This window comes from Plectropomus leopardus, chromosome 7, assembly GCF_026936395.1.
Source record: "Plectropomus leopardus strain MGB_pleo_1.0 chromosome 7, ASM2693639v1, whole genome shotgun sequence".
NCBI classification, from domain to species: Eukaryota; Metazoa; Chordata; class Actinopteri; order Perciformes; family Serranidae; genus Plectropomus; species Plectropomus leopardus.
The window spans coordinates 32,705,058-32,732,959 of NC_142182.1; the positions used below are offsets into that span (position 1 = coordinate 32,705,058).

Here is a 27,902-nt window from a genome sequence, read left to right on the forward strand (position 1 = left end):
GAGGAAGAAAGCCCACATGGATGAGCCTAACCGCCTCGGCAGCTCCAGCCGCCCAATCAGCCCCAGTCCACAGAACCACCGGCACTGCAGGCCAAACCTCAGACTGGAAGCTTGGAAGGCAAAGCAGTGTGACTGCATTTCCTGAGTCCACCCCATTTAAACTCACAATATGGAACATATTAGGAGCCTTGTAGAAAAAAAAAGGGGGCCGCGTTCCTAGATCTTCTCTTTTACAGCCCCTCGGAAAAAAAGTCAGACTTCTAAAAGGACAAACTGAGCCTTTGGAAAAAAGTTGTTGAGCTCTCTGTGAGATCAATGAGCATGACATACTTTAATATATAGGATTACCTCTCAAAACATGTGCGACTCTGTGCTAAGTGAATGCATTTTGTATCGCTTTGCAGAAAGTGTTAAACTGATTGGTTCTCTCAAACAGTCACATTAAAAAAACCCAAAGGCAGGCACAACCACAGCCATGCAGGCATAAAAATATGTATCTCAGCACTGCTGCAGCACACTACATTCATGTGCTATTGCCTCACAATTTAGACAGAGAGCTCTGGGGGGATTTGATTATAGCCCATAAAGCAAAACTATTAAAAGCTGTTATAAATTAGAAGTATTTTTCAGACAATATCACACAGAACCCAGCAAACACATCTTTTCTTCTCATCAGAGGGACTCATTAAACGGACGAAAACTCTGCCTCTCCAAGAAAAATGTTACATTAAAGAATGTCATTCTAGCGGTTTCTGCAGTGAATGAGGCCTTGTACCTCGGTATGGGTTAACCAAAAGAGGAATTCTGATTTCAAGGGGAAAAGACATCCTAGTTTAGGCGAGAGAGGCTGAGCGGTGTCATGCTTGTGTGCACTTAAAAAAGAGACGCCTCTGTTCAGTCAGGTCGAGTGTGTTACAGTGAGTGTGGAGTGAGACTGCCTGCTTTAGCCTCTTACTCTTTAGAAGCAGAATGCAAACGCCATTGACAACTAGATTTACAAAAAACCTAAAGAAGTTACGTGAATTAACAGGGATTTCTTTAAAACTAAACAAGCTAATTGAGATGGTTCCCAATCATCTTTAACCCTTTGAAACCTGAGCAAATTGCCTCGCATTCTTTCATAAACATGGAAAGAAGGCAAAAAATTACCAAAAAAATTACCAAGAAAGTTGTTCAAAAAAAGTTACAAGGAAAAAATTTAAAATAAAACAATCCAAAAAAAAAAAGAATTAAAAATGTATATATATATTTCTTTAACCTATTTTGTATAATCGTGATAATCATAATAAATGTATTTTTTTTTCTATTTCCCCCTACTTATTTGATAATTCTCTAATAATTCTCTATTTATATTCATGGGTCATTTTCTTGCAATTTGCAGGACATTTCATGCCAAGTTGCTTATTGCCTTTTTCCCATGTTTTTGAGAGTAATCAATTTGTATACATTTAAAAGGTAAAAATGATTGTAAAAGGTGTCTGAAGGCAGCACAAAAAAACTAATGTTGATCAGGTTTCATAGGGTTATAATATCACCGGATACAACAGTGAGGATCAATGTGCATTTATGACTGATGTTGAACGACGGGAGACAGCTATAGGCTGTTGATAAACGCTGTCAGAATGGAGCCTGAGGGTGTGCATGTGTGTGTCCATGTGCGTGTGCTCACACTGTGGCATTCTTTTAACCTCGGTGGAAACTCACTAAAATAAATCCTTTTCGTACGTCAGAGAGGCCCCTGTGCACCCTGTAATTACCGAAGGGAGGGTGGGATCTGCAGAGGAGCATCAGGACCGGGGCTGCTTTTGGCTTCTGAAAAACCACCTAAATGCTTACTCGATGGTCTGTTCCAGGCTCAGTTAGAGGCCTACAGCACAGTAGCAGAATCATGGTTTGTCATAAGGGAGATACAAAAAAAAATATGTTGCTTTAGAAGCAAGATTTATCAGCATTAAAACAAAAAAGACACACCTGTGCAGGCAAAGCAACCCACACCAAAGCAGGACAGATCAGTCACACTGCCTCTCATCCGTGTGTCTTAAAATTCAGCCTATAAAGACGGAAAAACACCCAAAAGGAAAAGTTTCCCTCGGCCTGCGTGCCGACCCATAATCCCCTCTGAGAGCGTGGATCCCCTGTGCGCTGGCATGTGTCAGCACGCCCAGTAAGTGGCGAGCATGGCAGCTGCAAGGAGCCATAATTAACACCCTCAGCCAAGGTGAGAAGACTTCCGTGGGCCGGCGTTCATGAGAGAGAGAGAGAGCAGGAAGTGTTTCAGGCGCTCTGTGTAATCTCGTTTGGTTTCAAAAGGTGGTATTACCTCACTGTGTTTTTACTGGGGCCAGATGTGCAGGACGGGGTCATCAAATGGAGTAGGATCAAGCTGCGGTAGTTCCACATCTGTCCGCCTCAAATGACCTACTACCTCTTCAAAACTGACTTTAGTGTCTGTTTAAACTCTCGACAAAAGAGGCTCACTTTTGGTTGAGATTATGACTTTGCTTTTCATTTAGCATCACATTTAACTGGGGGGTGTTTTTGTGTACTTTTTTAAGAAAGGGAACAGACGAGTTTAGTGACTTGATTGTAATTATCAAAGACCAAAATCCTTTGTTGCCAACTGTGAACATGGAGAACCAGGCTTTAGGAGAGGCTTACAGACAAGAATCTACAGTCTGAGGAATGCACTGAGGCTTTGGCAGGACAGAAGCCATAATAACAGGGTTTCAAAACTCAGAGCTTTAAAAAGCAGTTGTCCGCACACAAGCTCAGAGACTCATCTGCGCACAGAAACTGCAGAAATATCCACATGTAGCATTTCTGCATCCTTTGTGTTTGTGTTGTGAAAAGTAGCTGTGTTTTCTCTCTGACATGCGTTTCTAATCAACGCAGCGCTGCAACTACAGCTCAGTCTATCGAAAAACAGTGGAACAAAATGGCGGCTGGGTTTTTCTGGGGGCTGAGAAGCGACACAGGCCGCTCCAGAAAATGATTGAGGGCTGCAGCCTGCTAATCAATACCATTCACGAGCTCATGGAGCACACAAAGCTGCTTACATGGCTTTTCCTTCATCTTGCCCAGAGTCAAAGTGCCACAACTATTCCAGCTCTGGAGCGGAGCGGAGCAGGCGCCGCTCCAGAGATGCAGCCTCAGTAGATGTGTACTGTCGCTTGGCCCCTCCCCAGCTCTGTCTAATTAGGCCCCCTCTCATACCCTCTGTGGTGGCTTGTGTAATCTGCCCACTATGTGTCTTAGCTCCTCGCCACCCCATATAATTGTCTGCCAGTTCCTCTCCAGTGGTGATGTGGGCCCTTTTCCCATAACAGAGACACAAAGGAGCAGGATAATGGCCCCCAGTTGTAGGGAAGAGAGCGGAGGCAGAGACAGAGGCGGAGTGGAGCCACTCCTCTCTGCTGTTTGAACTCTACACAGTCTTGGCTCCAGACAGTCAGCAGGCCTGGAGGAGGCTGTCTGAGCCTTTATGGAGGAGGGGAAGGACAGAGACGCTGCACTCAGCAGCGCACACACACCACTGGAAAGTAGTATTATCAACACAAAATATGACAGCCTGTCATAAGAAAGAGCCCCTCTTCATTGTGTCTCAAAGCACATTCCTCTCTGACTTCAAATAGCTCATCTGAAGTCTCCGAGAGCCCACTTTTAAAATCGCATTTCCTCCTAACTGCACAGTTCAGCACTCATTAAACCAGAATCAGAGTGTTACTGAATGCCTCTATTGCTGAATGTTGGCACAGACCCCCCCCCCATCCCCCCCTCCTCACTACCACCACCGCCAATCTGACAACCCAACACCAGCAATTACGAAGGAAGCCAGCTAAACCACATCCACCTTGGCTGTAGTTTTTAAGATTCCAGTAGGCTTGTAAAACTTCTTGGTTTCTCTGCATACATTCCAGTATCACTGTGGCGGTTTCAGGGTGCCGCATCCCTGGTCAGTTAGAACAACGTCCATTGTGAGGTGAGCTGGCTGCAGGGACCCGAGACCTGAGACTGCGGGGCCAGCGATGATGTGCGGAAGTAGGAACACCTTTGGAAGAATCGCCTGACTGCTGAGCCTGAGGAGTTACATCATTTCCTCCCACACTGTCCTCCACTGCAACATCTCCTCTTCGTCCTCATCACTGGGGCTCCTTAGGACCACAAGGAAATGTGGATCAGTTGAGCTAGCTTGTCTTGAAATCTTGTTAAGATGCTGTAGATGCTACTAAAATATACAGGGTTCCCACATATTTTCATGGTAAAAATTTTAAAAGTTTTTTATGACTTCACAAGGAACCATAACAAAATTTCCAAGACTGTTCACAAAGTGTAACATGAAGAGAACTGTATAGTATACTTTACTCCAAATATGAATAATATTATAATAAGCGATCTGCAGACATGGAGCAGTAGAGCTCCCTGCTGACAGTTTGGGTGGCCTGTCTGCTGGTTAATTGATTTAAAAAATATATATATATCCGCAAACTACCACACTCTACTTTCAGAGCAGTTACAACAAAAGTGCCAATTGGTGCCGAAAAAGAAAATTAAATTCGCTATTCAATTATAGGTAAGACAAAAAGTTGTCACATAATTTTTCTTGTCCAGCGTTATTCAACATATCAGATTCAAAGTCTATTCAAACCTGACTGGCATTTATACAGTCCCTCCAAGAGTGCGCAGGGTGTTTTTGGGATTTTTGTTGCCTGGTGTGCCTGGTTTCACGACAGCGACACGACAGCGTTTTTTGCAATAAAAATGTCGGGGCAAGTGAAAATTGCATAAAAAAAGTTGTGATGCAGTCACAGATTCTGACATTATTGTGAGCATTTCCCACCTAATGAGAATCTATTATCCAATCTATTATTCTAGTTAATTTTGTTACACAGCAACATTTCAGAAGTTTTCTGTAACTTTCAAGTAATTTAAAATACTTTTTTCCAGCCTGAAAAACAACATTGTGGAATTCCATGACTTTTCCAGGTTTCCCATGACTGGAGGAGCCCTGAATATCAATACTGTCTATTTTTTGGCTTTTGGTCTTCTAATTAACTCCTCTATACCCATGAGAGCTGATATCACACTACTCTTCACAATGAAACCTCTGAATAAACAGAGAAATGACAGCAGCTCTGATCATTTTCTGTTTGGCAAAGTCAATGCAAGTTCAACTCTGATCTTTATATCATCTGCTCCCAGGCTAACTGGGAAAAGAGATCCCAACCCTTGGCTTGAATGTCAAATGCCACACAAGGACTTATATTTCAGTATAATACATAGTGATGGTTTGTATTTTAGACATGTCACTTGTTAAGATATGAAAATAAATATTGAGTGCGTTGTAAACAGAGAGCTAATGATGCAGACCAAACAAAGGGAGTTATTATGCGAATACTTTATTATCAATGTGTGAATGGTGTTAGCTTTTTGTCTGGATATTAATAGTATATGAAAACTATACACCAAATCCAGGCTCATCCTAAGTTTGCTGTATAATTTCTCATGTTGGTATTGAAAGATTCTTTATCTTTATATATATTTATATATATAATATATATAAGCCAAAGTGCATTTTCCGTTTTTTCCTCTTGTCCATATACACATTGCACCATACATAAATAATTACATTGTAAAAATGACTCCGTATTTACAAGTATAATATATATTTCATATAATATATAAAACTTTATATTAAATCTAGGTAGATGATATTTGGGATAGTTTGTGGGGTCCGTCTGTGTTATCTGTGGTTGTTGAGGAGGATCTCCAGCCAGCAGGGACAGGAGGTGATGAACTGTCTTGAGTAGCAGGGGCCCCAGCCCTTAGCAAAGCTGATGCGCACACTGTTGGGGTCATAGGGTCCGTCCAAGAGGTCAGCCTCTGTGGTGTGCCTCAGGAGGCACGAGCGCTCATAGTCAAACACCTTGATGGAATAGCCTGGCATCACCTTTCGCACCACCAGAGTTCTGCTGTTAGGCACATCCAGAGTTGGGGAGTTGACAAATATGGGGTGCTCACTGCGGTTATACGCCCAAACGCCGTCTGGCTCTTTGCTGAGGAGGATGCCGTAGCCGATTTTGCCTCGTGTGCGCTGAACGGTGCTGCTGCGGTGTTCCAGGTTGAGCTGGCCCAGGCAGAAGCCCGTGCCCTGAGGTAGATCATAGAAGATGCTGACGGAGTGCTCGTACACTGTGTAGAGGCGACCCACGCGTGTGCGGTGCTCCCAGTATGCCACATTACACCAGTGGCTCTGCTTAGGGGCGTCAGGCGACATACTGGCATCTAGAAGAGACAGGGGGACGGTCATTAAACAAAACATAAACAAAAGCAAACAGGCCTAGTAAAAAGGAAGGCTTAAGTTTTAAGGGATTAACTATCTTTTTTTATTGTTCAGAGCAGATGGCCACACTATAAATACTAAAGGAGGCACTGTATTGAAATCTAAGCCTTGTATAAATACCACTGCACGCACGCACGCACACACACACACACACACACACACACACACACACACACACACACACACACACACACACACACACACACACACACACACAGGAATACTATACATATCCTGGGGGTGTAGAGTGTAGTGAGGTCAGTCCAAGACAAGACCTGCAGTTTCCTCCTGTGCCTCAGGAGGGCACTGTAATGATTAAACACCGACCACCCAGCACAGAGGTAGTCACTGTTGCTCACACATGCACTTCCAAAACGGATCATGTTTACTAAAATTAATTTAGGATTACACTCAATGTTTCCACTGAAAGTTTGCAAATAAGTCCCGGCAGTAGTGTTTTGGGGCTGGATTAAAAATCTACTTTTTGAAAAAGCAGTGTTTTGCCTGTGCAAATTTTAATAAACACTGCTGAAGACACACAGTTTTATTTGTTTTTACAGTGGAACAAAGTTGGCATCTCACTCCTAAACATCTCTGTCCAGTAAATCAGCTTGTTAATTCAGTTTTCATGGCTGCAGTCTGTGAACTCTTTCCAGTGACAGCCCTCAGCACTCCAAAGTGAGTTACTGCTCCCTCGGTGGACTTCTATCTTCACCATAGTGAACAGACACACAGCACTGTCGACTTCTTTCAGAGGCTGCTTCAGTGCACACTGCTCAGAGTTGTCATGCAGTTATATTGCTCGTAAAATGCGTGACGAGGAGAAGGGCTGGTGAAGGAGGAAGAAAAAGCACAGAGTCCCATGATCTCACATCCGTCTCTTCACCCTTTACTTCTTCAGAATGAAGGTGCCTCTTTCTCCTCTTCTCTCGTCTTCCTCACATTCCACAAGAGTGGGGGTGACGGGAGAGGGCCAGGCAGGGGGTCCCCCTCCCCCTCCGCCCAGCTCTTCCCCCTGCTGTGGGCCCAGGGACGGCATTCAGCTCCCTGACAACTTAGCACAAGCCCGTGACCCGCTGACCCCCCAGCCTTCATGCTATCAGCTCCCATTAACTCACACACAGAGTGATGCCATTATTTTGCTTCAGAGGGTCTATTGGCACAGAGGATTTAAAGCCTGGGCCTGTGGCCCCATTCCTTTCAGTCTCTCTGCTCTCAGGGCTTAATGACCGCCCGCCCCATTAACAAACGCCTTTAAGGTGGAGCATCGCAGATCCACACAGTAACAAAATGCCTCGCTCACCTCCCACCCAACTAAACCTTTCTGCTGAGTGACCCACACTAGTAAAGTTTATACAAAGATTAGCAAAAACGTTGACCAGACATGCACAGACAAAACGCCTGCTGGTTCAAGGCTCTGTGTGTGTGTTGTGGAGGAAAGGAGTGAGCGAGTGTGGATGTGTGGGGGTGGGGGGAAGCTGCAGACAGGCTCTCTGTGTGTTTGCGCACACACTGATGGCTGAAATGACCCCCTCTCTTCAGGGGCCCCAACATGCATGTGCCATTAGTGAATTCCACACTCCGGCTCCTCCACTCTGAGCTCCGCTTTTACTTCAGCGCGGTTCTGCCACACAAAGAACTCAGCCCCAACTTGTTTACGGCCCTCTATTGTCTCAAATCAAATGGAGCCCACACATCAAGGTAAACTCACTTTGAAACTGTGCACACAAACACAAAAGACCAAATGGCTGCCGTCTCCTCCTCTTTAGATGGGAAGGATAAAGCAAAAGCAATTTGGTCAATAGTGTCTAGTTTTCACACGTAGCCTGGAACGAAGGTAGCCAGTGAGACTGCAAGGACCAGGAAGTGGAATGAGCAGGACAAAGGTTAGAAATGTATCAAATGTTAAGCCTGAGGGAAGACAATGAGTACACCATGAGCCAGGCCTTTTCCTGTCGCTCTGTTGTGTTAAGCGTCTACGTGTGCCTGTGCGCACATGTGTCTGCTCACACGGGGAAATCAGCCAGCGTGTTTGTGTTTTTGTCCTGTACTTGTGTGTTTTGGCTAGGTGGGTGTGCTGGGGTTAGGACTCTGAGAGAAGAACTCATTAGGATCTCTTTGACAGAGCAGAGCTATCACCAATCTGCAGACTGTTTGGACAATATCACCACAGCAACTAAGGCCTTAACTCTTGAGCTCTAGCTGCTTTTCTAAAATGCTCTTCAAAAGTCTTGAAAAAAGTTTCTTGTTTCTTCACAGTTTTTGGATGTCTCTGTAAATGTTTTTCCACCTTTTCCAAATTGACATCAGAGAGCATGAAGCTAGGTTTAATTATGAGTATATGACGCAGAATAGAGGCCATGCCAAGTCAGACCAAACCTTAAAGTCAGATATGAGGCGGTGAAGTGAGGGCGTGTGTCTTCCTCCCTTCTGACCACAGCAAAGACATGCAATTCTCTTGGACTCCATGTTGGGCTTTCAGAGGGTCTGCTCAGGGCGGAGCTATGACGGGCTGGGAGCAATTACTGGTGCTCTGCATCCATTTAACCCTGCCACCTTTTAACAGCTCCGTTTACCCATTAGAATAGTAGCGCATGTTATTATTGTTATTTTATTCTCAAAAGCCTCTCCTCTTAGTGTCAGTCTCAGAGTCTCGGGACACAGCCACAGTATGGCCGCTGCACTTCCTGTTCCTGCTGCCAGGGGCAATGATCTGATTTAATCAACCCTAACACCTTACATAACCAATCCCAAAGCGCTGATATAAAAAAACAGTCGAGATACATCAATCTGTGGAAGCTGTTTGGTCTACAAAATGTTCCACAGCCATCAGGAAATACATGGAATAAAGCAGCTAGCAGTGTACGAACAGCATGATAAGGATAGTCTGTGTTTGGCTTTCCCGCAAGCCTCGAGAATGAGTAAACAGATTACGACACTCAGAATATAACAAGCCCACTCGCACTTTTAGTGAAATAAAAGTAACCTTGGGATGCCTGTAACTGCACGTACTACATATCTTAGTACAGTAACAGAGTAAACAGAGATATTTAAGGAACTACAGAAGCAATGAATGTGCAGAGTTTGATTTCCATAACAAGACGTGAGCTCCATGGAAACCATGTGAAAATGTTGATTTTTCTGTTTCCCTGTTGCACATCTCATTCGAGGAATTCAGAGTATCAAAAGCAGGACATCAGGTCTTACAACAAACACAGACTTTTATCAGTCTGATGGAACTCAGAAAGCAAACAGTGACACATGATCAAGTGTCTGCAAAAAGGGTTGATATTTCAGCTATAAGGTGCTGGTTTGATACAAAGTTTTATTCCACATGAATAAAGTGCATAAAGTGTGCAGCATTGCAGGAAGAATTCAGGTGGTTTTATTTAAATGAAAAAGCATGCATTCAAAGACTCAGAACTATTTGCAAAATGTATTTAAAGTGTAAGGAGTAAAAGTATCACTCATTAACCAGAAAAAATGGCCCGTGTAGGTATTATATTATGACGTCACTTGATCACTTATTCTGATGTATTCATTTGTTCAGAACTTTTGGAATTAGTTTGAACATCTATAAGCATCTCTGATATTTTGCATGTACAATCTTAGAGAAGAAACTAGTAGCTAAAGCTGTTGAATAAATGTTATGAAATAAGAATTAGAAAGTTGCATAAAATTGAAATAGCCTATTCAAGTGCAGTACAAATAGGGCTGGGCGATATGGAGAAAGTCAAATGTCATTATATTTTTGACCAAATACCTCAACATCAAAAATGCCACAATATAATAAGCTTGACTATTGATTTAGATTTTTGAAAAACAACAATAAGTAATGTGGTAATAATGACTGATGCTGTGTTAACATGATAAGTGACAACACAACAGCGTGACCAGCTACATTATCACACAGTTTGTTTACATGTTAGAAAAAGTCAAATTATTGTGCTAGTCTGAGTAAAACTGGACTTTCAAAATACACGTAACATGTTAGTCCCTATGAAATCATACTAAGTCTAATTTCTCGGACTAACACATCTAGATAATGCGGTTGGGGGTCATATTACTCTTTCATGTATACGATTCAATTGGACCTGAACCAGCCTCGGCATTCTGCGCATGCTCCATAATGCCCACACCGGGCTTTAACCCAGAGGTCAAACAGCTTAAATTGGTAGAAGAAAGCTGTGACAAAAAAAGAAGTGGAAGAAGGGAAAAAAACAAAATAAGCAAAAAGGTATCAACCGAAACATTAAGGTCAACAGGAAGAAGGTCCAATAGCAACTAGCTGAAAGGGGGCATATTGCACCTACCGTGGTGGAGTTGGACATATTTCCATCATTACATCAAGGACAAGGACAAGGACAGTAGTCCAGTTAAATAACCTGATCAAGCTATAACTGTAGCTTGACTTAACTGTGCATGTAAACTAACTCAGAGTCACCTCTGAAGTGCTTTTCAACTTCGTCACAGGTGTGTCTGCGTCTGCTACCTACCACAAAGCACCTTGACCGAGCATCATCCAAAGTTTGTATTAGGTTGAAAAATATCTATGCTTTTGATCAATGTCTGAGCCCTATTTTAACATCACATTAGCTGCCCTAATGCCTCCCAGTGTGCACATAATGCTAACATAGCATCAGCTAACTAAGCCAAATAAAACAACTCCATGGCCAGAAACAAAAACGTGTTATTGGCTGAAGCTTTACCATATGATAAGAGCGCTAGAAAAATGTTGAGGCAAGCATAACTTTGATTTGAAATACATCACACCCAGCAGCAGCAACAGGTTCATGTCACCCACTTCCACTGAAAATGACTAGTAGCGTGTTGCTGTGTCACTTGAACTATGAACACAGTATAAGTGGGTAAAAGGCGAACAATATCACTGCTAGCATCAACTAGTAGCATACTAGAACACTAAAGTCAGTACATTTCATCACTTTCCTGTAATGCAGCATTTAAAACTAGAAAAAGACAACTCTTACAATATGACAATATCCAAAATCTAGAATGATATCTGGTCTTATACCAGAATATTAATATTACATCATATTGCCCAACTCTTAGTATAAGAACCCAAAAGTTCTATTTAAGTATAGAGCTTGAATAAATGCACTTTTTACATTCCACCGCTGAAGATAATAAATGCTACTGTGAATGTCACGGGCCAAAGAAATGGCAAATACTGATCATGATTGTAGCTATTCAATCATTTTTCCTCTGTTATGAGAGAAGACCAACATGTCATTAACACAACCCTTAAATATGCCTATGTTAAACACCACGCGCCCAAGCCTTTTCCACAGGTTTACATATGGAAAGAAAGCAGATTTCCCTGCTATGGGTTCCTTGCACTCGAGGGCGAGTCTGGATAATTACTACTAAGTACACAAAAATGGGGGCTTGAAAGTTTCAATGGCAATCCTTGATGATCATCCAGTAATGCTTTTAAAGACAGCATGAAAGGGAGGGGGAGGAAAAAATAAAAAGGGCAGAGGGAGAAGCAGAAAAGAGCTGCCCCGGGGTAAACACAGCTCTGCAGCCTTGGAGTGAGATGAATGGGAGGCCGAGTGTCAGGGACAGGCAGACAAACAACAGCTTCCCCTCCGTGCTAACATCTCCCCACCAAGCTCCGGGGCCACCTCCATTATACTTCATCTCTCCTAATCCAGCACGGAGAGCAGAGATGAACTCATTCCTGCAAAACTTTGCTGAGGAGGAAGGAGAAAAAAAAGAAAAGAAAAACACTGTAGCGAGTCCCTTTAAGCAGTCGAGGGGAGGAGGCAGCAAGGAGAGGAGGGGGGAGCAGCAGTCTCTCATCCTGTGCCAAGGATTAGATTCCCCTCCAGCTATTAGACTCTACCAATGAACTGATAGGCTGGGGGGCTTGTGGTGAGGAAGGGGGGCATGAAGTCTATGTGTGTGTGTGTGTGTGTGTGTGTGTGTGTGTGTGCGCGTGTGTGCGTGTGTGTATATTGTGGTTGTGTGTGTGAAAATCTAGAACAAATTATTTTCTTTGTGCATTCCTGTGCCCCCCTCCTCCTATAATTTGTTCAATTTAACTTTCTTTTACAACTAAAACAACAAAGTGGAACTAAAGCAAAAGCCTCCCCCTTATGCTCAGTGCATGGCATAGCTTTAATTCTGCAGACAAAGGTTCCTACAGGCCGACTATAACCCCTGAGCAGGCCACATTTAGGCTGGCGTCTGGGCTATCGCTGCCATCAAAGTCGGCTTTATCAGACAGACATGCTAACTGGAGCTGCTCTTACATGTCTATGGATTTTTCTCCCTGAGGTCTGGCCTTTCTCTACTGAGAGAGAGAGATAGGGAGAGAAAGACAGAAAGAGAGGGAGAGAGATACGTGCTGGGAGAAAATGCTATGGGAGCCGGAGAAACTGAATCCAGTCACCAAGCCTGGCTGGTCACAATGGGAATGCTTTACATTGTCATCCACTTCCTCTCCACTTTCCCTCCGTTTCTGTTTTGGGATGACCCTGTGAGGGAGGAAAGGTGCTGTACCCTTGATAGCAGATAACTAACAAAATCCATAAATTAAATCAATAAACAACAGAGGGTGTAAAAAGCACAGGAAGCGAAGGAGGCTAATACGGAGGAGCCGTCTGGGCACGTGAGTAAGAGACCGCTGGTTTGAGGGAGAAGATGTTTTTGGGGTTTTTTTAGGGGAAGAGAATGTGCTGCTCATTTCTTCAAAGTTTCCTCCTAAGCTCTGCTATGTGTCAGAGACAGAGCACAAGTGATGGTGGTGATGCAAGTGAGGCCTAGGAGAGTCCTTCAGGGCATGTAAAAGCTCTGTGAAAACTGTGGGGGATGTTTGTAAATGTCGTATCTACAGGCGGCGTTAAAGGCCAGCGAAGTCCGAGAGAGCGCAGAAAGCAAAACACTCAGCGAACATCCTGCTGGGTGGCTGTGCCCTTTCACCTCCTCATACAACCTATCTGTTTGTGTGTGTGTGTGTGTGTGTGTGTGTGTGTGTGTGTGTGCGCATGCACACGCAAGTGTGAGTGTGTTTGTTTGTGAGTGTGTCAGGGAGGTTCGAGCCAAGAAGGCTGGAGCGTTTGAGTAGAGGAGACCCTGCACATTCCTGAACTCCCCCCTCCTCCCCTCGCTGTGCCTCCTAACTTCCTACTCTGGTTAGGAGTGTGGGGGGTGGGGGGTGCAGCAAGAAGGTTGCTTTCTTTTTCCTCTCGTTTGGGGAAAAAAGTCTCACCAAATCACACGTCACATGAGAGAGGAAGTGGATGTGTGGTCTTAAACTTTTATATGCAAACTATTCTTTATTTAATTCATAATTTTCCTAAAAACTCTGAGGGAGGAAGCGGACTTAAGCCGGCCTATATACTCTAGCTATGGTAAAGGCTTGGTTTCAAATTAACAATAACAAGGAACTCTATTATTACGAGTTATATTAGTCCGACTAATTTAAGGCGAAAGGTAGGTATTTGGTTTCCACCGGGCTGGGAGGTGAACCCGCTATGATGGACAGAGCTGCCGTTCAAACAATGGTTTCCTATTGATCGACCCAGTGGATCAGAGTCTGTGAGGAGAATGTGTTCTGTCAGGATAATGTGGCACCGGAGTTTCTGTTTCAATCACAACACTTGCTGGGGCTGTAACACACACGGCTCCACCACGGGCATCCAGACACCAGCTCCCCAAACAAAGACAACTGTTTCCCCCCGTCCCCGACAAGTCGGCCCATTCGCAACAAGCAAGACGTTCATTAAAAATGCAGGAGTGAACATTTCCAATAATTCACAAAGTCCTTCCCTGTCAACATCTGCAAAAAATCTTGAAGCTAAAGGGAATGGCAGGATTTCATTAAGTAAATTATGTGCTGGCAGTCACAGAGAGGGGAAGAGGGGGAAGCTACAGCCAGACCTCTAATCTAAACCGTACCCTGAAATGCGACAGCCTGACTGCACGTACTGAGCCACACAGCCAAGGCCTCAGAAATGCACACAAACAAAAGATAAGTAAAACATGCATTACAAAAGTAAATATCATTTTCCCTGGGGAGGATAATCAATGAGAATTTTCACATAACTACCACTTGCAAAACCTTTATCCCAGCATGCAATTGTCCATGTAAAGTTGTACTTTGTGTAGAAAGTGAGGACACACATACTTGCACATGCTACCTCAGCCTGAACAGTTTGTAAACACTATATCATCATGGGTGTTTTGCAGGACCATCACTTAAAATAAAGGTTTTCTGTTTAGATTTAAAAGGCATCATCTTTCGGGAACAAGATCAAAGATTCAAAATGATGTCTATCATACTTGGCCCCATGTTAGGACAAGGGAGTGGAATGAAGATATAGCTCCATCAGATCAAGTTCAAGATAAGGAAAGAGAGAAAAAAGAAGTCTGTCTCTCGGTTTACACATATACAGTGGAGAGAGAAAATGAACGAGGCCTTGATACACAGGGTGTATACTGCTCAGCCATCAACAATGAGCTCCTATCCTTTCCCTCTGGCTGTAAAAGGTTTGTGTAGAGATGTCGAATGACATGGGCCCCTACAGTTAATCCACACACAGCATTCTGGAGGCTCAAAGAATGCGCTGGCTATTCTGAGTTTTAAAAATACTGACAGCCATAGGTTCAGGCACAACTGTCAATGCTCCTCTGGGGAGGAAGGGAAAAAAAATCTATTTTCGCCAGCAATCAGACCACAGGCCTAAATCATAGCTGGCCAAGGCTGGTGTCTGGATTTATAATTGTGGGTAAAATGGTCAGAAAATAAAAACAGCGTCCACAACTGGCACCTCCTTCACTGCTGCTTGCCAGGCGTTGCAAGGCTAGCACATTTACAGTGGCCAGCTCAAATGGAGTATTGTTCCCCCTCTCAGCCTTGAGAGGAGGCACACTAAAACACTAAACTAACAGTTGGACATTCCATACATTTTTAATGGCATTGCACGCTCTTTATTTGTTGCTGTAACCCTGTGCCCTGAGCTGAATGAATGGAGCCATTGGTGGAGGCCGGTGCTGCACTGTGGTGTGAAGGAAGAGAAGATGGTAACAGCAGCCCTCCCTGAGCACACGACAAGATTAGCTCACTCACTTTGTTTGCTAAGGTAGAATATGGGGCAAAAATTAGAGCCTGAGCACACCTCCTGTTATTTCTGCCGACTGTGCTTTCTATCTTTGCGGTGAGCCTTAAAATGAAACATAGTCCACCTTATCCTAGCTGAGCACAGTACACTCTGTAAATTCATATGACAAGCACAGCACTGTGAGCTTAGACTTGTATGAGGCTATAGATTTATCTTTATCTGTGAGCCCTTCAGAAGTTAGTCAAACACCCAGCAGCACTGGCACCACTGTGGCTTGCCAAGCGGAGACAGATAAATACTCAGCTCAGCAGGCTAGTTTCTGTTGACATGTAAGGGGTTTCAGGCCTCTCCAAGGACTGCTTTAGATTAGCATGGCTTTCACTCTGCACATAGAGGTCATATTACCTCACCATGTCTAGGACTTGTGTTGCCAGTTCTCACTGAAAATCAGCTCTTGGCGCAAATTTAGTGTAAAAAAATCTCAACACAATAACAACTACACTCGTCCTCTCAATGCACGTGACAATTTAAGATAACAAAAAGTGTTGCCTTTGAGATCACATTTCGGCTGCTTGATACGGACAGCACACACTATGGAGATTTCTTAACTATGTTAATCTTGACTTGGCTCACACCTTAAAGGCTTTACAAAACTCAAAAGAACTGGAAAACAAAAACGGAAATACCTGCATCTAACGGCTAGAAGACTGTGTTGCAATCTGACAGATGGGAAACAAACTACACTGCGATCACACAAACATAAACATGTAACACCCATCCATAAACAACAACAAACATGTTATATTAGCGAGCCAATAGGTTGTGTGGACGGTGGAGGACTTTGCTGAGGATCCTGAGTGTCACGACCCCAGAGAGAACAAGTTGAAAGTGGCTCTCTGACACACCACAGTCCAACAATGCTGAGAAAGGGAAAATGAAAAATGGCCTTATCGCTCTTATCAATGGCTCTTTTTCTATGTGTATGTGTGTTACGTAAGGGGAAACGGAAGCTAGCCTCCCAGGACAGGAACGGATACTTGAGACGAGGACTGTGGGTCCGGGCCCTACACCACTACAGAGTGAATGGAGCACAAGACCCTTCAGGATGTATAGCTGCAACACTCCGCCCCCATCTTAAAAATGGACTCCACAAACTGGATGTGACAAACGGGTGAGGAGAGCCCCCTCACGTCTCCCGAGATGCTGGCCTTCTCTTCAACATTCCTCAGTCTCCCCCCCGCTGTCAAAGGGGCAATTCACCGCCCTGTGCTGCTACAAAACCCAGGCAGCTTTTTAAAACAGGATGTTTGTCTGAGGCCTCCTTCCCCTCAAATAAACAATCCGCAAAACCTGATTTCGGGAGGCAGGGTGGAAGCACTCGAGTCACATTATTTCCACATCCCGTATCCTGGAGCATTGGGGCTCCTGAGGGAGTGTGGGCGGCCAGGCGCTGGGAAGGCTCAGGGCTGCGGTGGAAACCTGAGGCCATGTGCCAGGCTGCAGGGGGAGATGAGCCTGGGCTGCATCACTCTGGGGTCTGTGGGACGGAGCGGGGGGAATCATGCCTCAAGGTGGGGAGGGGGGTCATCGCTAACATGCTGATGCAGTTGTCACTCCATCAGACCATACCGCTGTCTGAGCAGTGCAGAGTCAGTGCACTGCTGCTACACAAAGACAGCTAGATGTCACAACATGCTACTTTTGAACGTAATCCTCAAAAGATGGAGGAGCACAGTGACAATATTAGCCTTCAATCGAATATGGCGGCTCCTGAGCTTTAAATTAATCATCTGGCTGTGGATTTGGGTCTGCTGTAAATGATTTAACCTACATTATGTCACCTAACATCAGGGGAGAAAAAAAATAAAGCACAATTTGAAAGAGCCATCCATAAAATACACTGCACTGCACAGATGAAGTAATACGGAAAAACATAACAAGACAGTTAAAATTAGTGGTGCAATTTATCCCAAATCTCGTCCGATGTATAAAGTAGATAAGCTGCTTAATTAGTTCCTAGCAGAAGTGGAATCACATCTTCAAAGCCGAACCAACAAGTGCTGGTCCAGTCTAATCTAGTTTAATCAGCAGAAGCATCACAAGCCTTGATTAGACTGTCTAATTATTCCATGCATTTCCACTGTCTCTCACACAGACGGAGGGAACGGTTTGATGCTCAGTGCTGGCCTCTTCCTGACACAGACAGCCAGGCTTTGATTAGTATTGACTGCACAATTTAATTTGCTTTGCTGTTGCGTGTGAATGTATGTCAGTGGGCATCTGGACTTGAATGAGGACCCTGAGGAAGAAACATAGACTAAGAAATGTATAAACAAAAGCTTTACAGATGTGGTCCCAGCAACTATGCATTGTAAGATGTTTTTTTCCCCTGAGAAATCTGTTGCATGACTCACATGAGGCCTTCCCATCTATCTACTGACGGCCTTGTTCTGCCTGGAAGAATCAGTCAATACCAGAGTGGACCTGACACAGTGCCTGTCTGCAGACGAGACATCCAGAGAGACAGTGATGGCCTTTCCTTCAGAAACAGGCCGGCAGACAGAGGCGAGCTCTGTGTGATTACTGTGTGGGAACCCTGACTACCTGCTGATGCCCTACTCCCTCAAGTACAGCACTCTGTGTAATCCACGTCTAACAACTTTCAATCTTTCCGCTCTTCCACTCCAACTTTCCTACATGATCAGGAAGGGGAAGGAAAAAAGAGAAGAAAATAAAAAGGACAGAGACTCAGGTCACTCCGCATGTCTTCTGGTCACCTGACCCAGCAGATCTGAGAAAGCCCCTCCATTCACATCGGTGATCTCAACTCACACCAACATGAGCGTGTACACACAGTGTTATGCTGACAAATTCCACTGGGTTGATTGAGGACACAACCTCTGATGACTGAAGAATGTAGGCAGATTGGAGCCGTGATCTTACACAGGCTAAACCCAGCACAGAGGAAAAGCTTGAGTCATTCATTACACATAAATACTGTTAATATGGTAATCACTACACACAGCGACACTTTATCGCTCTCAAAAAAAAAAAAACATAGCTTCAATGATTGAAATTCCTAAGTACACTTAATCGCTCTCAAAAAGTAGCAACACGAAGATATCTTGGCGTGCCTCCGAACACTGAGAGTGGCATTAAAATGAAGGAGTGACAAACATAAAGAGCCCCAAATGTCAGAGACAATGTGACTGACATAATAAAGTTGATGTGATGGGGGGAAAACACCCCCTCAGACAGTCATACAGGAAGCAATGAGACCTGCTTCAAAGGGCTTCACTCTGATGTCCACACGACGAGGCCCAGGCAGTGAGGAAACAGGTGTGCGGGCAGACTGGGAGGGCAGCACCAGCAAAGGCGCATTCCCTCACACACACACAGTAATAAGGTATACTGTGCATGCAGTGACTAGAAAGCTGGGCCCACTCGTGACGTAAACAGATATCACAGAGTGCCTGGTGGGGCCGTCTTGCTCCCACATTGTGACACAGTCAATAAATAAAACACTGAATGCTTCAAATGTCTATGACCACACAGTAGCTGAAGATATGAGTATTACACTGGGAGAGGAGTACAATGAGCTTTTAAAGAATGCATAAGAGTATTTTAGCATGTTAAACAACAGCAAGAATGAGCCAGAGGGATGAGAGAAATGTACCTGCACTTAAATGTTACAGCCATATCTCATCTTAACATGGCACTAAATAATATAACACAGAATGAGAGCTACTTTTCACATATATTCAGAATACTGGTCGAGGTGGAAGAACAAGCTTATCTACCAAACCAACCAGTTCCGATCTGTTCCTCTGCCATTGTGTGATGCAGAAGAATGCTCTGTGGGTATTTCTGTAGCCCTGGGCTGTAAACTGTAGTTGATAATATGACTACACCCCACCCATCCACCAAGTACCCCCCAGACTTGCTTTTAAGAGGTTTACTTGTTCCTGCATGAGGGGTGGAGTCTGGATCCCATACAACTCGGGTTACACACAGACACTCTCTCTACCAGAGCTGCAGGGGGATTCACAGAAGAAGTCATCTCCAGGACAGCAACATGGAACACAGGATAACTTGACAATATGCATTACATGCCTGTGTGTTAAAGCAGAACTAAGTGGGCTTTATAAGGAGGCCTTCAGGCTCTTGATCGTATGATGGGATATGTTTGACTTGGTGGAGAATCTGTATCGCTGACAAAGATGCTAATGGCTTTTTTCACTCAACATGGACACTCTTTTGTATCTAAAACCAAAAAAACATCATATGTTCCAAATGCAACATGATCAGAGACAAACTGGCTGCGCAAATTAGCTCACAGCACGGAAAACCACCACCCTGCAGAGCACTGGTCATTCTCCTTCCCAAGTCCAACTTGCTGAGAGTGTCGTAGCCAATGCAGAGTGATCTGGCCCGGCCTGTGCAAGCAGCAACACAGTTGGAAGAAACCAAAGCCTAGCATGTCTAGATCCTCCCTCCTCACCACAGTCTCCGAGGAATTGTGGTGCGCGCTCTGACAAGCCCCTCATTTGTTGACTCAGGGAGTGTCGCCGGGCCATGCTGAGGTGGTGACAGCATGTGTACTGGGGAGGGGGGGGGCTTGCTGACTGAATACTTCACTGCCAGGTAGCCATGTCAACTGCTCAGTGTCCAGGCCCCTGAGCCATGGCAGACCCTTTAACAGGAAATGCTGTTCCTTGCAAGACCCAAAATGAGGGCCCTGACTCCCTGTGCACATGATACTGTGCATGCGTGCTGTGGCCGTCGTCGGAGAGGGGGAGGCGTGCTTACTCTATGCCATGAGAGAGGAGTGTTTCATTTCAAATCAGAGGACAGGACTGTTTCTACTCGCTTCCTTTGGTGTGGCCCCATTCACAGGAGCAACTTCGTTTCCCTGAACCCACCCCTTCCTGCAGCCCACTTACAGCCAGGCTTGATAGAGCTGTAGGTGTGAGCGTCTGCGCACATGCATGTGCACAACTATGTGTGCTTGTGTGTGTTTCAGAGCGAGCTTGGATCTTATTACAGTTTGATCCCACTCAAATATTTCTGAAAGAAAAACAGAGGAGGGGAGGCCGACTCAGAGGCCAATGCACACGCCCCGCTGAACCTCTGCACCGCTCACAATGAAACCTTTATCTTTAAAGCTCTGACTGTTCGTAATGACCCTTAGTGAGAGGGAATAAAGTGCAACATCAAAATAAAATTATCTTCATAACTTTGCATATTCATCCAGATACACTCTACATTGTTAAAGTACACTCAGAAAAAAATATACCTAGCTTTCCTTTTTTTTTCTCAGATATTCCAATTTAACCACTTCAGCTCCAGAAAACAGGACAATGCAGCACTGAACAGAATCACAAATGCACTGCGACTTACAACCGTAATATTATGGTTATTCAAACATTGCATTATTCTGATTTAAAGCTTTGCACACAGATGTGGAACAACATCAGTACAAAGACGCATATTTCATATTTACAAATTAACATCTATTTTATGTGCTCTACTACTCAAACTATCAACTTCAGTTATACTTAACGGAAAAAGCAGAGCCCTTTATTCATGTACTAATGATCTTTCGCACATTAATAATTCATCGTCAATAATCTGTTTTTATCAAGAGTATTAAACTGAATCTTTTCACATGATGCATCGCGTGGAAGCTCTTTTCAAAGTCATGTTTCTATAGAAGTACATACACCCTTAATTCAAGCTAGTTAATGTGTCACTATACCAGCCCTACTACTTCAAACGGCTGCTAACACATGTAAAGCTGATATTTATTATCTGATATGTCAATAAATGATTAGAACTGTGCTCACATCTATATAAACCACACTTTGACCAGCATTTGATCACCAACATTTATACAGTACGTCCCCAGTGCCAACTAAAAAAGACATTTCCCCTTACAAAATGTGCAACACAACAGAAAAACACATTCACTTGTTTGACTAATTACCTCAGTATTTATAGAGCAGCTCATCTGGGATAATAAACTTCTGGTAATCATTAATTCATAAAGTCAGTAAAAGACATTTCAGATATAACTCCCTATTAGGAGACTGACGACAGTTGAAAAAACACACCCACCTGAGAATTCCCCTGGTGTGATATTTGGTGAGCTGGCTGCCTCAGTTTCAGTGTAAGACAATGTGGAGTCTGACAGATCTGTGGGGAATAAAACAGAAATTATTCATCTGCAGTCCATCTGAACTCTCACTGATCATCGGCACAAGAGACACGATTGCTACCGCTGAGTCAGTCTTCATTTCAGCCAGAAAATGTTTCTTATTTCGTATCAAATTCAGAACAATTAACACCATCCCTCAGTAGACAGCCTGGCAACGTCACCAACCGGCTTTACCTGATGACATCCCTCCAAATGCCGCCAGAAACCTCAGCTGTACTCAGGCTTGCAGCTCCAACTAGCAGCCAGGCTCCAAAGTCCCAGCAGCCCACAGTGCACACAACCCACACCATATTACCAACACTGGCTCTGGTTGGCATGCTGACATGATGCCACATGCTGGCTTAGGTCTCATCTCAAAGCTACCATGTAGTTTGCCGGTGTCCAATTAGAGTTGTTAAAATATTTCACATTGTTTTGTGCCTTTTTCTTCCTGTTAAACCACAGCCGAAACAAAAGTCTGGCCGTGCCCTTTTGCAATTTGCAGGCTCTAAATATCTGCAATTACTGACTAAAAAAATAATAAATCAAGTAATTACAACTACCTGGTTACAGGTCATAACATGGAGGATCAATATTAGCAACAGAATTCAGATGAAACAAGGATTAAGGATGAAACAGAAAACCTCAGGTGCAATAGAGCTCATCTGTGACACTCACCCAGTGGCTTGTGTTCTTCATTAGGGGAAAGCCTCGAATATGGAGGTGGGGGTGACTCTGTAACACAAAACAGTCATGTTAATAACATCATGAAGGAAAAAGATGCTATTTAAAAGTCACTAAACAAATGAAAGTTTCATCTGAGTTATTCAAATGTACTTTTTGGGATTTTTTAGAAAATCAATCTGACATTTGTTAGCTCTGTTTGAATACACTGACTGTAAGAAAATAACTGTGTGTTGACAAGTTAAAAGCCTTCAGTGCTAAGAGGCTGGCAGAGCTGGTTTTTGAAATAACTAAACACCTTGTAACACATATACATGCATCCTTGCACATCTGGACGTCAATCAATCTAATGTTTCATATACCAGTAATTTAAAGGTAATCAAACAAGGGCTGCAACTAACAGTTATTTTTAACTGTTGATTAATTTGTCTATTATTTTCTCAATTAACCGATTAGTTGTTTGTTGTAAAAACTGTCAGAAAAACAGCGTAAAATATTGATCGGTGTTATATGACGTCCTCAAATGTCTTGTTTTGTAAGCAACCAAAAGATATTCAGTTTACTGTCATAGTGAAATGAAGAAGCCAGAATATATTCACACTTAAGAAACTGGAATCAGAGAAGTTGAACTTCTTTCTTTAAAAAATGACTCAAACAGATGAATTGTTTGTCACATCTAATCAATTATTTGTTGCAGTTCTACATCACGCCCTGTTTACTACATCATATTTTGGGTGAAGTAACAGCAATGAGTGTTAAATGAATACAAAAAGAAACATGCCAACTCAAAAAACTTCAAACGGTCATAAAGGCTTCAACAAATAACTACTGAAATATTTTACTTCTATTTGTAAACACCAGAATACATCTTATCTCTCACAGCTTTGTGCCTGCACTACAGAATTCAAACATTTAGTTTAAAAGCTCATTAAAAAGCTAATAAAGCCAACAGAAGACTATTTGTTGCTTTAATTTAAGCACGTTCTATTTAACTGATGCACCAACCGCAGAGACTAACCCTAAATTTTAGCTAGTGCTTTAATGAATACGAGTAAATCTCTGCTTTTTAACTTCATTGTGTTCACAGACCTTGATTTTATCCAATAAAAAGAGGAGAAATGAAGAGAATAACTTGCACAAGAAGGAAAAGCACAAAGAAAAGAAAACTTTGTGAGCACACAGTGACCTCGCCTACAGGGAAAAGGGGAAGGAGAAAAGCATAATAGCAGCGGGTCCTTTAAGAGTGGCGGCAGTAATTGCTGGGATCTGAACTCAGTCACTCAGATACACAGCTCGTCAGTCTGGCGCCAGCAGTATGCAAACTGTATATTATCACCACTCCTTCACCTAAATAGCATGAGGGGACCTCCTTAGGACAAAAGGGCTTTTAAAGCGCAACTTGAAACTGATCTCATTTGAAAAGTGTAATGCCTGGCAAAATAAAAGGAAAAAGTTTTTGTCCACTTCAATCTGAAGACACACATTATTTACGGTTTCATTTTCTTAAAAACTCTTCCTTAAAACCAAGACAAGACTTGGGTAGAGTAACTGCAGTTGACAAGGGCTTTAACACAACTTGTTTTTATGCACCTTTTTTGTGTTGTTTTACAAGGGATTAAAATGTTTTTCAACGCAAATCTACTTTATGTCTGTTATTCTCATATAATTCCACATCTTACTTCCCCATTTGCAAACAATGTAAAAAACAGTGATTAAGGTCTTGATTCAAAGCCCCCCTTCTTGAATAGCATGAAAGAAATACCAGCTCTATCGGGCCACGCATGAGCGCATGTGAGCTATGTCTACTACGAGCCTTAGTCTCAATATGGGGTATGTGCCCCTCTCCCTCTTCTTACAATTCATCTTGCTAGTTTTGGTGGAAAGAAAAGCGCAGCCTGACATCCACTTCAGCAGGGGGAACACATTTCATACTCTTTCTATACAGTTTATTAAAGCAAACAAACACCACAGTTTACTGGTAAACTTACACATATATTCAGTTCTTATCTATTCCGGCAGTATGGTGGGACATGACGGCCAAATCCACATCAGTTTCTAACATTTGCGTGCTATGAATTCTGATATTGTTGGACTTATGACTTTGAAGTACTTGCTACAGCCAGCTGGCACTAGTAAACATGGATGTTATGGAAAATCCGCCTCCTGTGCCAGTGAGAAGACAGAAATACTGACGCTTGCATCTTTACACATGATACCACTACTTGTCATCGGGTCAGCGGGGTCGAGTGGCCCAGCGTTTAAGGTTTGCCAAATCACAGGCTTGCCCCCTGCCAAAACTGAATCAGTTTTATATAGGTCAGGGAGGTTGTGCTATAGATAGCTCATTGATTGTGAAAATAAAGCTCATTCCTCTACCACAACAACTGAATTGACCTAGAGCACCAGGTCCAAACCCCTGAGTGAGTCTATACAATCATGTACATATCACTATAGATGCATCAGCCTACCTGGCAATAAGCCTACAAGAAACAGAGGCAAGAACCAAAAACAGTTGTATTGACAATCACACTAAAGACACTTACATATTAAGACGCACTGAATATATTATGCACTTCATGTTGTTATGGCATTCTTTAAAGCTATAAGAGTTGTAAGGACAGCAAAACTCCAAACAAACAGCTCCTTCATGGAAAGGCCCAGATTTTGCTCACTAGTGAGAGCGATGCTCTGGTGCTACACAGAACTGTTTAAATGCAACTTTCAGGGCAATTAAAATCTTTGAAAGTGACAAAAAATATTAAAATGACTCAATATTTTTCATTTATTTTGGTATTGTTTCTTAATATATCAAACTTAAACAAGCATAGCATTGGAATAGCATTAAATGCGCAAAAAAACTAGACAAATCAAATTTAATCTGGTCAAAATCATGTCAAATCTCCCTCAGCTCATATCCTTTACTCTGAAGGATTTTATTATTGTTCACCTTGCTATGAGGTTGACTTAAGTAATCATTAACTATTTAATCAAACGGCCAGCCTTTCTCTATCTCTCAGTAGGAAAGCAAGACAAACAATACCAGACAAATAAAAATGGTTATAGGGAAAGATGTTTTAAGCATATTTCAAGGCGCACAATCTTGAAAAATTAATTTCTGCTGTATAACTATCACCATTTTAGTTCTCTTTAAAATCCTTTGGCAAATGGACAAAATGGCCCTAGCTGTTAAGGTGTATTTGCAGGTTTTACTTGTGTATTTATAGTTCAGAAGTAAAGATGGTAGCCTGCATCAGTGGTTCCCAACTGATGGGTCACAGTCTATAAGTGGGTCACAGGTCCATTCTGAATGGACTGCAAGTGACATGTGAGGGTGTCAAGTTTGTAAAAAAACATTTTATGATGAAGTATGGTGAATTTCTGGCAGAGAGCTTTTCATTTTGAAGTGCTGTTTCTGTTTATTCTTGGTTTCTTTCTTTATGTTGGAAGCCAACCTGTTGTTTACATTTTGTGAAATAAAACTGAATATTGGGCAATTTGAAGTGTGTGGACATTGAACTAATGACTGGTGAAAGATCTGGACCCCGTGATTGGACAAGTTGGGAACCACTGGCCTACATAACTGTGGTTCAAGACAATAAAGTGTGCTGGAAAGACTAACAGTATAAACTCAGATGCTTTGTGGGTAGCTGTTTATAGACTACCTGGTGACTTTACAAAGCTGCTTCTAGCTACAGGCCTACAAGGTGCTACATTCAAATATAAGAGTTTGTTAGTAGATGCCCTTACCTGGCCCACAGAGCCGGCTGTAGTGATAGGGGTTGCAGCATACTGTTGGACTGTCCAGGGCCCCAAAGCTCTTACACTCACAGAGCGGTTTAAGCTGGGCAGGGTGCTGGAGGTCGGACCAGCGGTACAGTTTACACACAAGCAGCTGTGGGGATGCCACATGGCCGCCCAACCTCAGCTCTGTCCGGGAAATCATAACACAGTCGCTCGGCATCCCTCCTCTGGACTCCACCGCCTCTAGTAAGGTATCCAGCGCCCTCTCCTTTAGCCTCTTTAAAAGAGAGTATGTGGCTGACTTCAGTTCTTGCTCCAACACCGTGCGTGGCATCGCCTCCTGCGCCTCAGGAGAGCCGCTATCCCGTGGTCCGAGGCTCCTCAGCACGAAGTGACACGACCCCGGATCCCTGGTACCCTGAGCCGTCTCTGGACCCCTAAGCTCGGAGTGGTCCCGGTCTTTAAATAAGCAGCACGTCACTGTCCTGCACTCTCTGTCCTGTATGGAGCGGGGGCTCCCCTGCTCCTGGACGCACACGGCACCCCCATCTTGGTCCGACGTGACCCCCAAGCCGCTGCTCTCCACGGGGCTCCGGGTGCACACACCCCCTATGTCCCCTGCAACAGACCCGCTAGGGGTCATCGGTCTGAGCTCCGTTTTGGGAATCTTCTCTGGGTTGTTTCCGAATAGATCGTCCCTACAGCCCTCACTAGTTTTGCCATTTCCATCTTCCCCTTCTTTATCTGGGATCAAACGGCTTCTCCAGAGTCGCCGCACAAGACCTGAGCGTTTCGTCCTGAACATACGACAACTTGAAAATCTATATGAGGGTTTTTATTCTTGTACGGATATCCGAATATTGCAGACACTTCTACGGTCGTTGCAAAACATTAATGTTTGTGAAATGCCGTGCAATGCATGCACAGCCGACTGACGGGCATTTGTGGCAAAACCGCAACATTAGAGAGAAGGCTGTTTTGTTGCATTCACAACAACAAAATCGCGCAATGAATGCACTTCAGCATTCCGATCAAAATGCATTCATTTAGCCGACTACACTGTAAATAACCAAGCGGGTGAAACTGCGATTTATGATCCAGGATCGTTGCGGGGTCGACTGTTTATGTGTTTGTTACGAAAGAATTAAAAAAAGTAGAATACATTATAACATAACATAATATACTTAGAAACATAATCCAAAACCAGCAGCCTTCAACCCGAGACGTCAACTCGCAGCCTCAAACAGTCTCGTACTTTTAACAAGCTCAAATCTACTTTGTACACCGGCACGTAGAGCATGAGGTACTTCGAGGCGATTTAATCCCAGGAAAATGCACTGGAAATCAGGATCCTTGTCGTCTTCTTGAGATGTCAATGCACTTCTTTTCTTTACAATCCCAACAAAATATCCATGCGAGCTGAAATTACATGAAGAGGATCAATCCGGGGCTGAGTCGTGCTCCTGCTTCTCTACTCAGATCTAAACCAAACTGCAGACCAGATCTCTTTCTTTCTCCGTTTCTCTCTCTTTTTCTTTTTTTCCCCCGCTTCCTCTCTCTCACTCACTCACTCACACACACACACACACACACACACACACACACACACACACACACACACACACACACACACACACACACACACACACACACACACACACACACACACACGGGGCCCCCGAGGAGAGCGGTGGAGCCATTGGCTGACTACCATCATGTGCTAGTCTAGACACTTTGGCGGCTGTGAGCTGCACTGATTGTTGCGCAAACAAGAACAAGGTTTCAAGTTTCTTAACTCTTAAAGGCGAAACACCCACCTTTAGTTTTTAAGTTAAAGTTATTAAAAGTCATTTAA

At 43.5% G+C, this 27,902-nt stretch overlaps 1 protein-coding gene across 1 annotated transcript; it reads right to left on the reverse strand.

Annotated features, from left to right (window-relative positions):
- Positions 1-5,380: 5,380 nt before the first annotated feature.
- On the reverse strand, positions 5,381-27,617 carry smad6b (SMAD family member 6b). Its single transcript, XM_042495570.2, has 4 exons — positions 26,054-27,617; positions 22,301-22,357; positions 21,544-21,621; positions 5,381-6,282 (listed from the first exon to the last, which is right to left on the reverse strand). The coding sequence occupies exons 1-4, from the start codon at positions 26,850-26,852 to the stop codon at positions 5,741-5,743; spliced, it is 1,476 nt and encodes a 491-aa protein (XP_042351504.1). The 5' UTR covers positions 26,853-27,617; the 3' UTR covers positions 5,381-5,740.
- Between the last annotated feature and the right edge of the window lie 285 nt (positions 27,618-27,902).

Excerpts from the sequence above, each read along its gene's own strand:
- smad6b (XM_042495570.2), bottom strand. The coding sequence starts at position 26,852 with ATGTTCAGGACGAAACGCTCAGGTCTTGTGCGGCGACTCTGGAGAAGC. Across the intron at positions 21,622-22,300 it reads TGAAGAACACAAGCCACTGG|ATCTGTCAGACTCCACATTG; the intron begins GTGAGTGTCACA and ends TATTCCCCACAG. Across the intron at positions 6,283-21,543 it reads CACACCAGGGGAATTCTCAG|ATGCCAGTATGTCGCCTGAC; the intron begins GTGGGTGTGTTT and ends TGTCTCTTCTAG.